The sequence below is a fragment of the Anser cygnoides genome, chromosome 2 (assembly GCF_040182565.1).
Source record: "Anser cygnoides isolate HZ-2024a breed goose chromosome 2, Taihu_goose_T2T_genome, whole genome shotgun sequence".
Classification (NCBI taxonomy): Eukaryota; Metazoa; Chordata; class Aves; order Anseriformes; family Anatidae; genus Anser; species Anser cygnoides.
Genome location: NC_089874.1, coordinates 14,867,186 through 14,881,289, shown reverse-complemented (window position 1 = coordinate 14,881,289; position 14,104 = coordinate 14,867,186). Strand labels below are relative to the sequence as shown.

Genomic DNA, 14,104 nt, shown 5'->3' with positions numbered 1-14,104 from the left:
CACATTTCTTAGAGTTCTGTTTTACTAATATAGTTAACTATAAAGAGTGAAAAGTTTAGCAAGAGGGCAAGCTGGTCCTTAGCTGCTTCACATTCTATACTGCGCTTGTATGACATTGCACCAACAACTGTGGCATAGAAGCAATATAATAAACACAAGTTGTAATATTTTTCACTGTGGGAACAATGCTTACATCTAAAGAATCACGATAACAGCAAACTGATTTTCAGAAGTACACATGACAGACAGTAAATAGCACAACCATCTTTGTCACCAAGAATGTAAATATCTTCCTTGTGAAAATGAAATGAAAACTAAGGTACTAAGTTTACAGTTTTGCAATATTCGGGATATTTTTGTCCCAGTTAAAAAAAATTGCATAGGCTTATGTTTAACTTTGACCGTAACTAAACATGCAGACCTCAGAGATAATTGAAATGTTTAGACAATCTATTTTTAAACAAGACAAGCTGAAGTGGGTGGGTATATATATAAAATATTACTAATTGGAGTTATACTCAGAACCTTGGAGTAATGAGACCTATATCAGGTTCTGCTAACACAGAACTAGCAGATACACTCGATATGGAGGAAGCACAAAACACAATGCTAACAATCCAAAACTACAGGGAACCAGGAAGGTCAGCTGTAAAATGTAAGATAGGAAACTGAAAAACAATGACTAATGATTGAGATGCTTGAAGAGAATCAAATGTGAAGGTCAACTGAGAATGATTAATTCAAGGATATAAACCAATATAGCACGGTGCATGTTTATATTGCACCTTCCTAATCAATCCTACAAGGTCTCTTAAAAAAAAAAAAAAAAAAAAAAAGGAAAGAAATTTAACTTACAAATGCTACCAGTAGAGATATGCCAGATTCACAAAATCAGAGGAAATAAGCTTGGCAAACACGGAAATAAATACTACTAGCTATTAGGTATCTTGTCCATCTGTACACAAAAACACTATTGCAATAATGACACTGCTTGTTTCAGTTGCAGTCAAGAGTTTTTCAGCTATTAGTCATGCACACATAAACACCCACAGAGTTTCACTGGGAGGAATTACCCCACTTGAAGGCGGCAAGCTAAGGTAGCAGCCAACAAATGAGGTCTTGAAGTCACCAGAATTTAAACTTCTCCTTTTGAAGGGAGGAGCACGTGAGGAGCTAAGAAGTGCATGATTCAAACAAGTCATAAGTCATACTTCTACGTGTGTGTGTATATGTATATATATATATGTATGTAGTTAGTGACAGCTTCCACCAGTCTCCTTGAGGCCCGTAAGCAAAAGCTAAACTAATCATACAACTTCAGGCCTTGAATATGAGATAACTAGCTGGAGGTTTTTATTAGCTTTTCATGAAATCTTAGATGGGCACTATTTTTATTGAAGAAATTCCTGAAAACTCAGCTCTGTTACTCTATACAGCTTGAGTAATCCCAATATTTCAGACAGCGAGGAGTCTTCATGTCCCAAGACTCCTCTCATAATTTTTATTTATAAAGTCCTGGTTGAAATAACCAAGACAATTAAGTTTTGTCACAAGAAATGACTGCAGGCAAAGTATTTATTTCTGAAAAATTAACTGAAGAGTCATCATTTGGCCTCTTTTCAAGGAGTATTCAGAGTGCCTGTTGCTTCCAACAGAGGCAATTACGGATCCTGTCCGTGAAGGGAGCAGGGTCCTAAAGCGCATTTCCAGACTGAAGTCTGCATCAGGCTCAGGCACTCTCAAGACCTTCAGCAAACATATGTAACTTTGCAGAGAAGAGTGGCATATTTACATAAGCCTTTACTGTTTGCCACAGTGTTTCTTACCTTACCCTTTTTGAACATGTAATTTAAAGACACGTGTATCTGTAAGCTCAATCAACCAACCAATAATGAAAAACCTCCTAGATGATAGTGATCTAAATCTCTACTTAAAAAGCACACACAATGCCCAACAAAAACAGCGTATAGTTATTTTCTCAAGATCTGTGTATCCAGCAATTCCACCCAAACTGATTTACAAAAACAATCAACCCTCCACAGTTGAAATGCATTTTTCATATATTCAACCAGTAACATGAAGCTAAAATCTTAACTTGCATATTCAATTTTTTGTTTTTGCATTATTGTTCTCCTTTGAGATTTTTATTTTTAGTATTTTAGCTCATTTTCTTACTTGAACTTAAAAAAAAAAAGCACAATTTAAATAAAATAATTCCTGAGCTTTTTTGAAAATCATAATAGTAACAAACTCCTACACCCGTCAAGCAAGCTATATCAAAATACTAAAACCTTTGCACTGTTTGACTCCACCTCCAGCCATGTGCTGGAAGCACAGAATACTGTCCTAACCACGTACAGTGCACGTCGGGCTTCTTTCATAGCTATTTGTACTTACACGGTCTTTGTCATCGGCTACGTCACAAAGAATGTCATCCAGATCTAGGATCCCACCATCCCCATGCTCCAGTCGATGTACTTGTATCCAGTAGTTTGGATCCTGCATAAAAGGCAGAAAGAAAAAAGAAAAACATCACATATATATATATATACACATATTTTTTAAAAAGGAAAGAGGTTATTCACACATATAGTTAACGTTGCAATCAACATTAAAAAACACCCATTTAGGTCATATTCCTGTAAAGAAATGTGAATTGAAATATGAAGCCAAAGGTGTTTTTTTTTAATCATCCATGTACGTATATACATACACTTCCCCCTTTCATCGGACAGGCACGATTCAGTGCCATCACTGACAGAGAAGAAAAACGTTCCCGATGTTACCAAATGTATATACACATACATGTTATATATATAAAAGCTAAATACATCCTCCTCAAATGAACTGTCTCAAACAGTGGTCAACAGGCACAAAGCTGTACCAGAAAACTGTAATGTGTGTTTCTTTATTTTGTGTGGTTTTTTATGTGACAGTCGTAATGGTTTAACAGCTTATCTTACGGGTAGAAACCAATATTGCAGTGGTATCAAAGAACTTTCTACCTGTTTTGTGTTTTGTGTTTTGTGTTTTGTGTTTTGGTAGAGTTGGTAGGTGGCATATCTGATTCTTAGACAAAGAACACTCCATATGTTAATTCAGAAAAGATACATACACACACAGACACATATATGTGCGTATATGACACATATATGTGTGTGTTTGCATACAGATATATATGTCTACCAGTAACTGGCAAAACTGGCTTTATAGTCTTCGCTATTAATTCTGATACAGAAGGAAGCCAGAACTGACAGAGTGATGATGCACCCACAAAGTGCCTGCTGCATATTGCTGTATCTCCTGGCTGCAGCCTAGTACTCAACCTGCTCTTCTTAAAGGGTTTGTTTTCCAACAGGGAAAAGTTGCACTATAAACACACCACCTGAACATGATGCATTATGTTTTCTTGCTTCTCAAACATTCTCCCTTCACAAAGCCAATGCCCTGGGCTGTTGTTACAGGTGGAATAGTAACAGAGCTTTGCTGCCTTTCACAGAACAGACACGACTGCAAAAAGTGACTAATTTGAGGACCTTCCAACTTGCACCATCTTGCAAAGTGTGCCTGACTTCCTAGAAAGACAGGAACTAGCATCAACATCTTTTCTGGTATCAGTGTCTAGAAGGAAGAAATTATTATTATTATTATTATTATTATTATTATTATTATTATTATTATTATATAACCTTGATTTCTTAAAGGATAGAACAGGACAAAAAATGGGACAAGCAGAATTCCTCTAAATCCATTTGTATTTTTAAATCTCGAGAGGACATGAAGTTTTGGACAACATGCTTTAGGGAAGAACATCAAGTGACATTCATTTTGTTTGTAATATCCTAGAACACGATTTCCAAAGTTTGAAAACCAACTTTGCATGCGATATGTGTAGGTCAATGATTTTGAAGAAATTTGATAACCGTGAAAGTTGCTTCATTTCTATCTAAGTATATCCAGCTTAAGTCCTGCTGTAAATTATCACCATCAGATGCTCAGATTTCAGAATTACATTTTACAGCCATTAGGCTATTCATTTCAGAAATTAAATCAGTGATGTTTTCTCTAATTTCTGTAGTTATTAAGATCATTACCTTAAATTTCTGCTAAGCAAGTATTTGTCACAAAACTAGCTGATTTTCCTAATGTATGGCTTTCCCCACGCTGCAATTAGCATTGTAGTGCATTATAGAAAATAACTCAGCATCCATTTCTGCAAAGTAAAATTTCAGAAATAATTTAAAGCAGCACTACATTATTCACATTATCATGCATGCAGAGGAACTTCAAGATGCTAAGGAACTTCAAAGATCCTTAACAAACGAGTTCTAAAGCAAAGTCCACCGAAGACGTGCCTTTGCAAATTCTGCTCCCAAGCTACAAGGGAAGACACCTTTCTTCATCGTCTAACCCATTATGAAATACTCCTCTGTCTCTGGTACCTAAAGCAGACACTGAAGCACAGTTATGAAGACCCAGGCTTTGAAGACACAAGAGAACTGACAAGCTCTGAAGCCTCAAGGACTTGGTTCTTGTTTCCACTGCTGATTGCTCCAGCTCAAAACCCAGTCAGAACTGAATCATAAGCTGGGCTTCACTGCAGAAATAGAAATGGAGAAACTATTTTGGGGTTTAAGAGGGAGTCCGATCCCTCACATTTCACACGCATTACAATTTGTGTGTGCATCACTCAATCTTCTTGGTGAAAAATGAAACATTGGAAACAGAGAACTGCAATCCTGGCTCAGTGACTGGACTACAGCCATCAAAACAAAGAGCACCCAAAGCAAAGCTTCAGTATTCTTGGAGGCTTTTTTTTTCCTTCCTACCACAAGTATTTCTCACCTCCAAGGCAAATATAAGGAAACATTCAAGATTACAGAATGAGGAATCAATAACAGGAACGCCCACTTCTGATGCACGGTTGTGCTATTTCGGTGTGTTCAATCTGCATTAAAAATAGCTTTGCTATACGCTGCATCACTTTGCTAATTAGTTCCTTTAGAAGTTTCTCAGTGTTGCATAAGCCGTTTCAGATAGCCTTCTTTTTTCCTGCAGTACCTATTTGTTGTGCCATAACCTGAGCTATTCTGGTCGCTCTTCCTGTTTGACGAGGCCTTGATACAAAACAAGAAGTTAGCAAGACCAGACAAGAAATATAGAAAACTAGTTTGGCAAGAACTCACTCTGGCAGGATTTGGTAAGTAAATATGAAATAACAATGAAACATTTCATTAAAGCCTTTTCCAAACTTCACAGAGCAGCCCTGCTCTTGAGGCCCTTTTGCTCTATTAACATTTTCCCATAAATCATGGATTTGGTGGGGGAGGCTTGGGAAGGAAGAGAGGTCTAGTGGGGAGTCACATTTGGTAGAGATTAGTTATATCATAACCCCACTAACCTCCAAAAAAAGCTCGTCATTTCACTGCACTAACAAAATCCATAGCAATAAGATGGCCCCAAACTGTAACAATTAATTCTATGCAATAACTAAACAAACAAGATGGAAACATTTAAACTGCGTAAATGCTCAAATTAAATTCCTACTCTGTGTTCTGCCTACAACAAACACATGTTGTATAAGCCTATACGCTCTATTTGCTAAATGCAAAAGAAAGTGAACCAAACTTAGCTCTGACTTGAATTCAAGCGCATTGGCTTCACAAGGGTACCCGTATTCACAGCTCCGTCAAGTTGCATTTCTCAACTGCATTTCTCCTTGCAGCCAGCACACAGCCATTCATAATTTCCTATGCAATAGCAGTGGCACAGTCTTCAAATATTTTCTGAAGCAGTCAAAAAAAAAATACTGTTTTGGCTTAGAACAGTTAGTGATTCATAATGTGGAAATCGGCAATTAACAGTTTACTGGAGTTTACACAACTTCATCTGTGGGGTAAATTGGTCCAAATCTTCCTTCAAGACACCTCAAAGACCTTCACGATCGCCGTCTCCTGGTGGCAGTGCACAGCCCACAGGTGAGGGCTCACAAACGAAGGACTTGCTCCAGCAACAACGCCTGGAAATGCTGCCTGCTCACAGCAGACGGAATGGGGTGCTTACAGCATTGAGAAGGAAATGGCTGCTCGTTGCAAAATATAAAAAGTGCAAAGGACTTCAAGTCTAGAAGGTGGAGAAGTCAATTTCTGCAAAGATGAAAAAATACTAAACAAAAGTTAAATGATAATTTTAAAAAGCCCAAATATTTTCAAGAAACCTGCTTCAGAATTGTTCTGGTTTAAGAAAGCAACATCCCAGGCTCAGATATTTTCCTGTAGCTTCAAAATTTGATTTTTTAAATTACAATTAGGTTTGCACATTTTGTTCAACAAAACAAAACTGTATTTATAATCTCTCTCACTCTTGCTTGTCATTGCTCCAAAGGGTACTTACACTGTCCAACTCTGCAATACATTTAGGGGTATCAAAACACACTGATAGAAAACTCATTAGCTACACTGCTCTACCAATGTGTAAATTAGCAATGCACAATTATTTCATAAAAACTATATATAAGTCTTTGTCACTAGTGCATGCAGAAGAACTAGCAAGTTCACTTCATTGAATACGAGGACAGAAGTAATGCTAAACCTGATTTATAACATCTTCATTTAAATATTGCATCACTCAGCTCAAGTCTAAGCAAGTCAGATCTCCTATTTCCTGTGTACACCCATTTAACTATTCTACTTGATGACTATTATAAAGGTACTTATAATTTAAACACATGAGCACCACATTTTCTGCTCCGAAGTCCTCTATAATGGAAGATAAATATTTGCTAAGTGAACACTAACACTGAGAGTGGAAGCAAAAACAGCTTAGCAAAGCCAGTATGAATGCAGTCACTCATATTCTGTTTATTCCATATGACATGACTTGTAAAAAGCACAAAGGAAAAACTGAGAAAACCATTCACTTAAGTAGCATCAATCAATATTCTGCAGCTAACAATTTCATGTTCCCACATAATGGAAACAAGGACCATATGTGGAAAACAATACCTAGAAACAGGAATGGAAACTACAATGTGTTCTTACTAATGGCACAGAAAGATTTCTTACCCCTTTATTGCTAAATATGTCTTGGTTTGTGCAAGTGTACTCCTTCAAAGAATGTATAAAAGTGTTTAACATCAAAAGTTACAATAAAGAAGCTTGTCCTTTGGAATTTTTTTTCCATATTGTACAAGAAGAGAACACCATAAACTTCATCAGAAGAAGCCATTTATGTAACAGAAAGCCAGCCTCCTAAAATGTCCCGTCCGCCTTATGATGTGCAGAGTTTCCACATCTATGTGCCACCAAACGATGCCTGCTGCTGTGACTCCACCTCACCTGCCGCACCAGGCGGGTCCCAAAGCACCACGGATATTGCATCTGCGTGGCTAGGATCATGCAGATGGGGCTGGGCAGCAGGGGTAAGCTGTTGTGTTCAGTCTGATGCCTGCCCATGAGGCCTCCAGCAGAGAGCAGTGCTGGAGCAGGGCAGTGAGTGCTTCCCAGCTCCTGCCTCCACGCCCCACCTGCGGCCGCACAGCCCGGGCGTCCACCGTCCGACCTCAGCCTTCAGCCGGGTGCACGCCGGTTGCACTCGCCACGACAGTTTGTTACACATCTGGAAGTCAGGTAAACCAGATTTTTACCACACACACCTACGTTCTCTGATCTGCTAAGGCCGAAACGGCAAGAATATTTCTTAGCATGGCAAAGTACCTTGGGAAGTGGGTTGTCATTGCCACGCCGAGCTCATCATGCGCTTCCTGAGCTCCTCTGTGACCACCTTTCTAAAACTGAAGTGATTTAAATTTGGATATCACTTACAGCTTTTTCTTTTAAGACCGTTTTCAATACACAGATGCTCAGAGGATTTTTAAAAAACACTCAACGAGACAGTTGTGCCCAAATATTGTAGCGCAAGTCTCAAAGGAAAAGAGACTCTCCACAAAGTGTGGAGCTGCAGGAGCAGCTCCCAAAGTTTCAATACAACTTCTCATTTGTAAATGAAGAGAGAAAGGGAAAGTAAGCATGCATTTCTAGCTTCTGCTTAAAATCATCTGGAGTTTAAGAGTACATCACAACGTGTGTGGCTATCTTCATTGTTTGAGTATTCTGAGAACAGATAAAGCTTTTGTGGCGAGAGACTACACACGGATCAAAACTAACACAATAACCCGGCTCGGGTGTGGACTGGACTTGTCTGTTCAGCAGCATATGGCACTTGGGCGTGTTAACACAGGCTGAAAGGAAAATAATGGTTAATAAAAACTAATGCATCTGAAAATTTGCCAACGAGTTCATTCATTTCCCTGTCTAGCTCTGTACTGCAGGAGGGAACCGTCAAAACAAGCTGTCAGGTGCCAAGGAAAAGCCACGGACGCTGGGCTCCAGTCACGTCGCACAGCCCCACAGCCCAGTAAGGAGGGCAAACACCTGGCTTTGCGTGGCGTCTTGCCCCCATCACAGACCCACTGGAATTTCAGACACACAGACCTGTGTAACGCACTGCACCAACACGGCGGGGGGGAAAGCAGCTTAAAGACAACTGCTTTCTCTTAGGCATGCTGACACTGGACCAGGGCAGATAGCCGTGATTTTCAACATAAGGATGTTCACCATCTCTGCAAGGGCACAAGCCTGCAAAATACTTAGCATTAATGAAAGTACTCCGGCATGCCATCAGAAAGAGACTGATACCTACAACTCTCAGGTTACCGGGCCCTGAGCTGCACTGACAGTCACCTCCGCCTTTTCTGCTGGCACTCCCCCTGCAGTCACTCCCCGCCTCGCAGTTTTGGAGCGTGTCTACTCTACCTTGCCCTGTGCCCCACGAAGGAAAGAAAAACAGGGCTTTTTCTTCCCTCACCCATAAAATTGCTCTTTGGACTAGGTACCACGCTAAAGTAAATTTATTAGTATTTTGTACAACCAAGAAAGAGAGAGCTACAGCTGGGAAGGTTACATATACATTAAGAAGAGGGTTTAATCTTTTTTTACATATAGGTATACATATGATATCTTCAACCAAGAGTTACATAACTGATTGCAGATATGAACCAGCCATGAAAAAGAAAAACATGCAAGTCTGATCACTGAAGCATCTTGTTCCATTTTCACATTCACCAATACTTTTCCAGCCTCGCTAAAAGGTCTTTAACTTAGCAACAACCCATTCAAGATAACATAAGAACATCTGGCCAGTATCACTCTTCCTGAGACAATGAAATGTTGGAAAGGGTGTTTATGAAGGGAAAAGCAATGCTAGCTTTTGCATGCATCCTACATGCCTACTTTCAACAATAACAGTGATTTACTTAAAAATTTATCACGTTACACCATCAGCTTCAGTCCTCAGTACAAAAGTCTGATAGCCAAAGAAATATTAGCCAATTATTAGACCACTTGAGAAATTAAACGTCTCCAAAAGCCTACTCATTGAAATAGTCAGTAAATCGATGGGGCACTACCATATACTGAGTTGTGTTGCATTACTACCGAATACAAAAAAACATCAAGGAACTACTGGTTCTTGCTCTAAATAGCAAAAGTGTGCTGCTAAAAACAGGGAACTTACTTTGTCTGTTAACCACAATGAAGTTTGCATAAACTTTCAAATCCCAGGATCACAAAATGGCTTGGGCTGGAAGGGACCTTAAGAGTCATCTAATTCCAACCTTTCTACACAGGAACCTCTTGCTTTTGTGAAATAAATGTCCTTGTACGTAACGATTTCCTAAATACACCAGTAAAATAGACGTACTCTAGAGGTACCCTAGACAACTAACACCCACGGCACGGCTGGGGCTGGCAGGGACCCGGGCGAGGGATGGGGAGCGGGGGGCGCGGCCCCTGCCTCCCCTCAGGTCGCAGCCTGCTGCCACCCGGGGCCTCCCCGTCCCCGCGGCGGGCCCTGGCCGAGCTCTGGGCGGCTCCTGCCGGCCCCTTCCCCCGGGTACTGCCGAAGGAGGCCCCGGAGGGGCTCCTGGGCCCGGGGACAGCGGCTCCGGGGCCAGCCGGTGGCCGCACGGCCCGCCCGCCGCTAGGAGGTGCCGCTGCCAAAGGGCAGGGGCCGGCTCCCGGCCGCCGCTGCCGCCCTCGGGGCGCCGGGGCCTGAGGTAACGCGGGAGGGAGCCTCGCGTCTGTCTGTGACAGATTAACGCGCTTCTCCTGTTTGTTTTTCTTTACCAACGCTACTGTTCGTTTGTGCTGTGTGATCGTGTTTGCCTGGGGGAAAAAAAAAGATAAAAATATTTGAGGAAAATGTATGGAGTGGGTCTATAAACTCCTTCACATCCATGTTGTGAGCACTGAGTAGCACCACCCTGCTTAAACTGCGAAATAACTTTTATGTGGGATTTATTCCTCCACAGGAAAATCCTAGACCTCTATCCCAGCACTGCGACAGCCTCCAAGCGTGCTAAATCCACAAAGGAGGTAAGAGAAACTTGTCCTTTTCAGAGTATTTTGTTGTAATGCAGAGATGATGCCAGAAATCTGCATAGTAAACACAACAACAACAACAACAACATGCAACAAAACAGCTCATCAAATACAATTTATAATTATTAGCACTAGCTTCAGATTATGGATATGAATCACAGCAATCAAGTCCAGAGTTCACAAACGCGTAATAAAATGTACTGACTATAATGGTGCACGATCTTCTATGCAGACATGGGAATTTGGGCAACAACGGTGAAAGAAATGCACAACATCTTTGGTGTGTAGCTTGGCAATTGATCCGTGAGTGAATTTGATTAGAGAGAGAAGTGTTTTCTAGTTCTCCTGAGAGCTCCCTTACATCCATCCATCATTACAGCACTGCTTGGATTTAAGCTTCCATTGGTTTTTCAGCCACAATGACAGCTCTTCAAACTCAGAGCTAGATTTAGACTGGAATAATGTATTTTACTGGAATAAACAGCCACATGTGTATGTCTTCATATACAGAAATAGATGTTGCAGACTGACGTGTACGATTGACCTATGTCAATTAAACGTTAAAAAAAAAACGTGTCTGACAAAATGCTTCAAGGGAAGATTTAGGAGGGCACAAACACAGCTGTCTACTCTACTGACAACCAGCGTGAGATGAAGAGCCTAATTTATTTCAGAAATGTACTGGAAATAAGACTTTCATTTGGGGGCTATTAATATCAAGCACCATGAAAGATGGAAACAACGAATTCTGATACATGCTCCCCAGTGGGCAGAGTCAATTAATCTTGTAGTATATGAGCTCTAAACTACGATTAATATGCAGAGTTGTAAAAAATACTACAAACAGAGCCTTACATTTCCAACACCTTGTAAGCTATGAAGTTAGTAAAGAATATGAAATGTCCTTCTCTCTCCTGAAGACTACTATTCCTCTGGAAGCTTCAAAGTCAAAGTGTGGTGGGTAGGACTTTGCAATACAAACAGCTTTGCCGAACCATGTAGAAGGAATGCACAAGTTATGTGAATCACAGGAAAAATCATCACTTTTTAGGTCAGCGATACGGTATCTTATGTTTCTGATAGGATTTAGTTTTATTAATTAGTCAAGCAGAAAGAATTTTTTTCCTGAAAACAGAAGCATGAGTAGACAATAGACAACTGTGAAAACAATGTAGATAGATAAAGCACTTGTACAGCACTGTGTGTTCAATAACAAGGATAAATGTGTTCTAGGAAGGCACAAACCAATGCATCTCTAGACACCAATATGGGAAAGCACCTGCCCTTGCTCTGCCAGGTGGCCCAACCTCTGCGCTTGTTGCTAATAAGTAAGATGGGGACTGAAGGCTTCGGGAGTTTCCACTGTGCCCTACAGAAGTGCTCCCAAGACTACAATGACCTTGTCACCATTTGGAAGACAAGGAAATGGCAATTCTTCCCCTTCCTTCATCCTCCACACCTGCATGGAGATTGTAGCTCACACCATAGTCTGCTTCTATGTGTCCTAAGTAGGCTGACACGAGGACAGAGGACCCTCACACCAGCACCCCATCATCGCATCCACAAGGATCAGGCACCAGAGGCAGAGGATGGCTGTTTCACACACACCTGTGCATACCCACATGAGTGCCTGTGGGGCAGACCCACCAGGGAAGATTTATTTCCAGTTAGTCTGCAAAAGCAATGTGGAAATAATCATAGTAGCATGTTAATTTATCCGTTAAATACTTTTCAAGACATTTTAACCAAAACAGGCCTTATTTTCATCTCTGGGGGAAAGTTTTAGCAACAATATTTAGCTATTACTTTTCCAAACTGCCCAATCTTTTTGAAGCAGTGTAACTTCAATATTGTCTTGTGGCTCTGATTGAAGGGTACGGTCATTCATTTCTAGACACTCCTAGCATTTGTCTAAAATGTTGAGAACAATCCCTATATAAATACAACTATTACAATCATTATTATTTTTGTAAGGTTAAATAAAACAGATTTGCCAATCTTTGAATTCAGGACTCTGAATACTGCCAATCCAGAGCAGGAACTGCAAGGTTTTGCTTCAGGTATGGGTGAAAGAAAGAAAACACCTTACCTCCAAACTCCCTAATAGTAATAATCTCAAGGATTATTTGCTTTGTTTTCAAATGTTTGCATAACTTCTAAAGATAAAGATTAAAAAAAAAATTTACTCTGAGGTAGCCTTAGATTTAGCACGGCTGTATTATAGCTGCCTGACCATGCTGCGTGGTATTACCATTTTTTTATGATAAAGAATAATTAGCACCATAGCACGCTGGAGACTTCATCGGGAAAATAAAGACAGAACAAATGCTGAGAGTTTGTGTCCGTGCTTAGGTCAAAGGTCATCAGTTACAGTTCTTCCTCACAAATCTGCTGTAATCCTCTTTTTCAAATCAATAACCAAGCTCATGCCTGGCCCAAGCTCAAGGCCAGCCCCATTTAACCAGAGGAAACCAGAGTCCCAGTTCCCACCCTCTGCGTAGTGAAAACAGCCCCTAGCAGGAGAACCCTAACCATTCTTGCCCTGAGCTCTCATCTCTGCAGTGACTCTACCCTTACTCTCCTCAAAGTTCTCTCTTTTCCTTCAACCTTATTTATGGTGCCAGAATGCCATTTATACCAAAAATCACCTGGTCCCTGAGGCTGCCGGGTGCACCACAACCTCCCCCTTCTTCCTCTCCCTCCTCAAAACCTACTCTTCTCCTTCATCATCCATAATCATTTATGGCTCACCATCACTTCCATAGCTGGCCAGCAGCAGCAACAGAGAGCACTCCCAAGATATTAAAGCAAACACTGATGACAACTATCGGGAAAAAAAAAAAAAGATTTAAAAGCATCAGCCTTCCATTTACTGCACCGCAATCACTACACTGGTATTCCTTCCAACTTTACCTCGCGATACCCTTGCAGACCTAGCTGCATTAGTGCCCAGCAACATGAGCAAAGCTTGCAAAGTTAAGCCCTGAAAATGAATCCACTAACGTAGGAAGTTGGGGGCTAGCATTAAGAGCCTCATTTTACTTTCTTAGTTATCTTCTCCCTTGTCACCTACAGCGATAGGGAGCAGCTAACAGCAGGGCACTGAACTCTAACCCATTACGCATCTTCCAAAATTGCTTAAATCTCTAACAGCATGTCTGCACTCGTCAAAATTAAAGCAGAAGTCTTGATTAAGAGAGAAGCAAAACCAGCTAGTCTTCTTGACCTGAAATGAAAGCAAGAAAAAAAAAATAACCATTAAAACCAGTGAAGCAATGCCAAGCCCTATTTTGAACAAAAGGTAAACTTTTAAGTCTTCTCAACTGAGCTGTGAGTACATCATATAGGAAATTGTAAAAGCAGCTTAATTTTTCCAGCTCTGGACACCATGATCTGTGTCCCTAGACACTGGTGCTCTCAGTCCTAACCTATAATGTGGTCTAGGTTAGAAATTCCCATCTTCATAGCAAAGTCAACCCTGGCAAAAGATACAGATAAATGACTCAAATGTATGCAGGGTAAATATGTTAGAAATGCACTAAAATGCAACACAATATTCCACCTTCAATTGTATCTTTCAGCCCTGTAAAAAACAAGTAATTATCTTTCCTCTTCTGGTAGATAAGTAAGAAAGTATTTGTTACTTGCTCAAACCTGGGTTTGAA

At 40.5% G+C, this 14,104-nt stretch overlaps 1 protein-coding gene across 17 annotated transcripts in view; it reads right to left on the bottom strand.

The window, feature by feature from the left end:
- PARD3 (par-3 family cell polarity regulator) overlaps positions 1-14,104 on the bottom strand; it is a 447,799-nt gene that overhangs the window by 396,162 nt on the left and 37,533 nt on the right. For 16 of the 17 annotated variants that reach the window (XM_066991517.1, XM_066991514.1, XM_066991515.1 and 13 more), the window contains exon 2: positions 2,398-2,499. In XM_066991517.1, the coding sequence (XP_066847618.1) occupies positions 2,398-2,499 (102 nt within the window). Of the gene's footprint in view, positions 1-2,397; positions 2,500-9,573; positions 9,619-14,104 lie in introns of those variants that run through there. The other variant, XM_013195701.3, reaches the window with a different exon arrangement.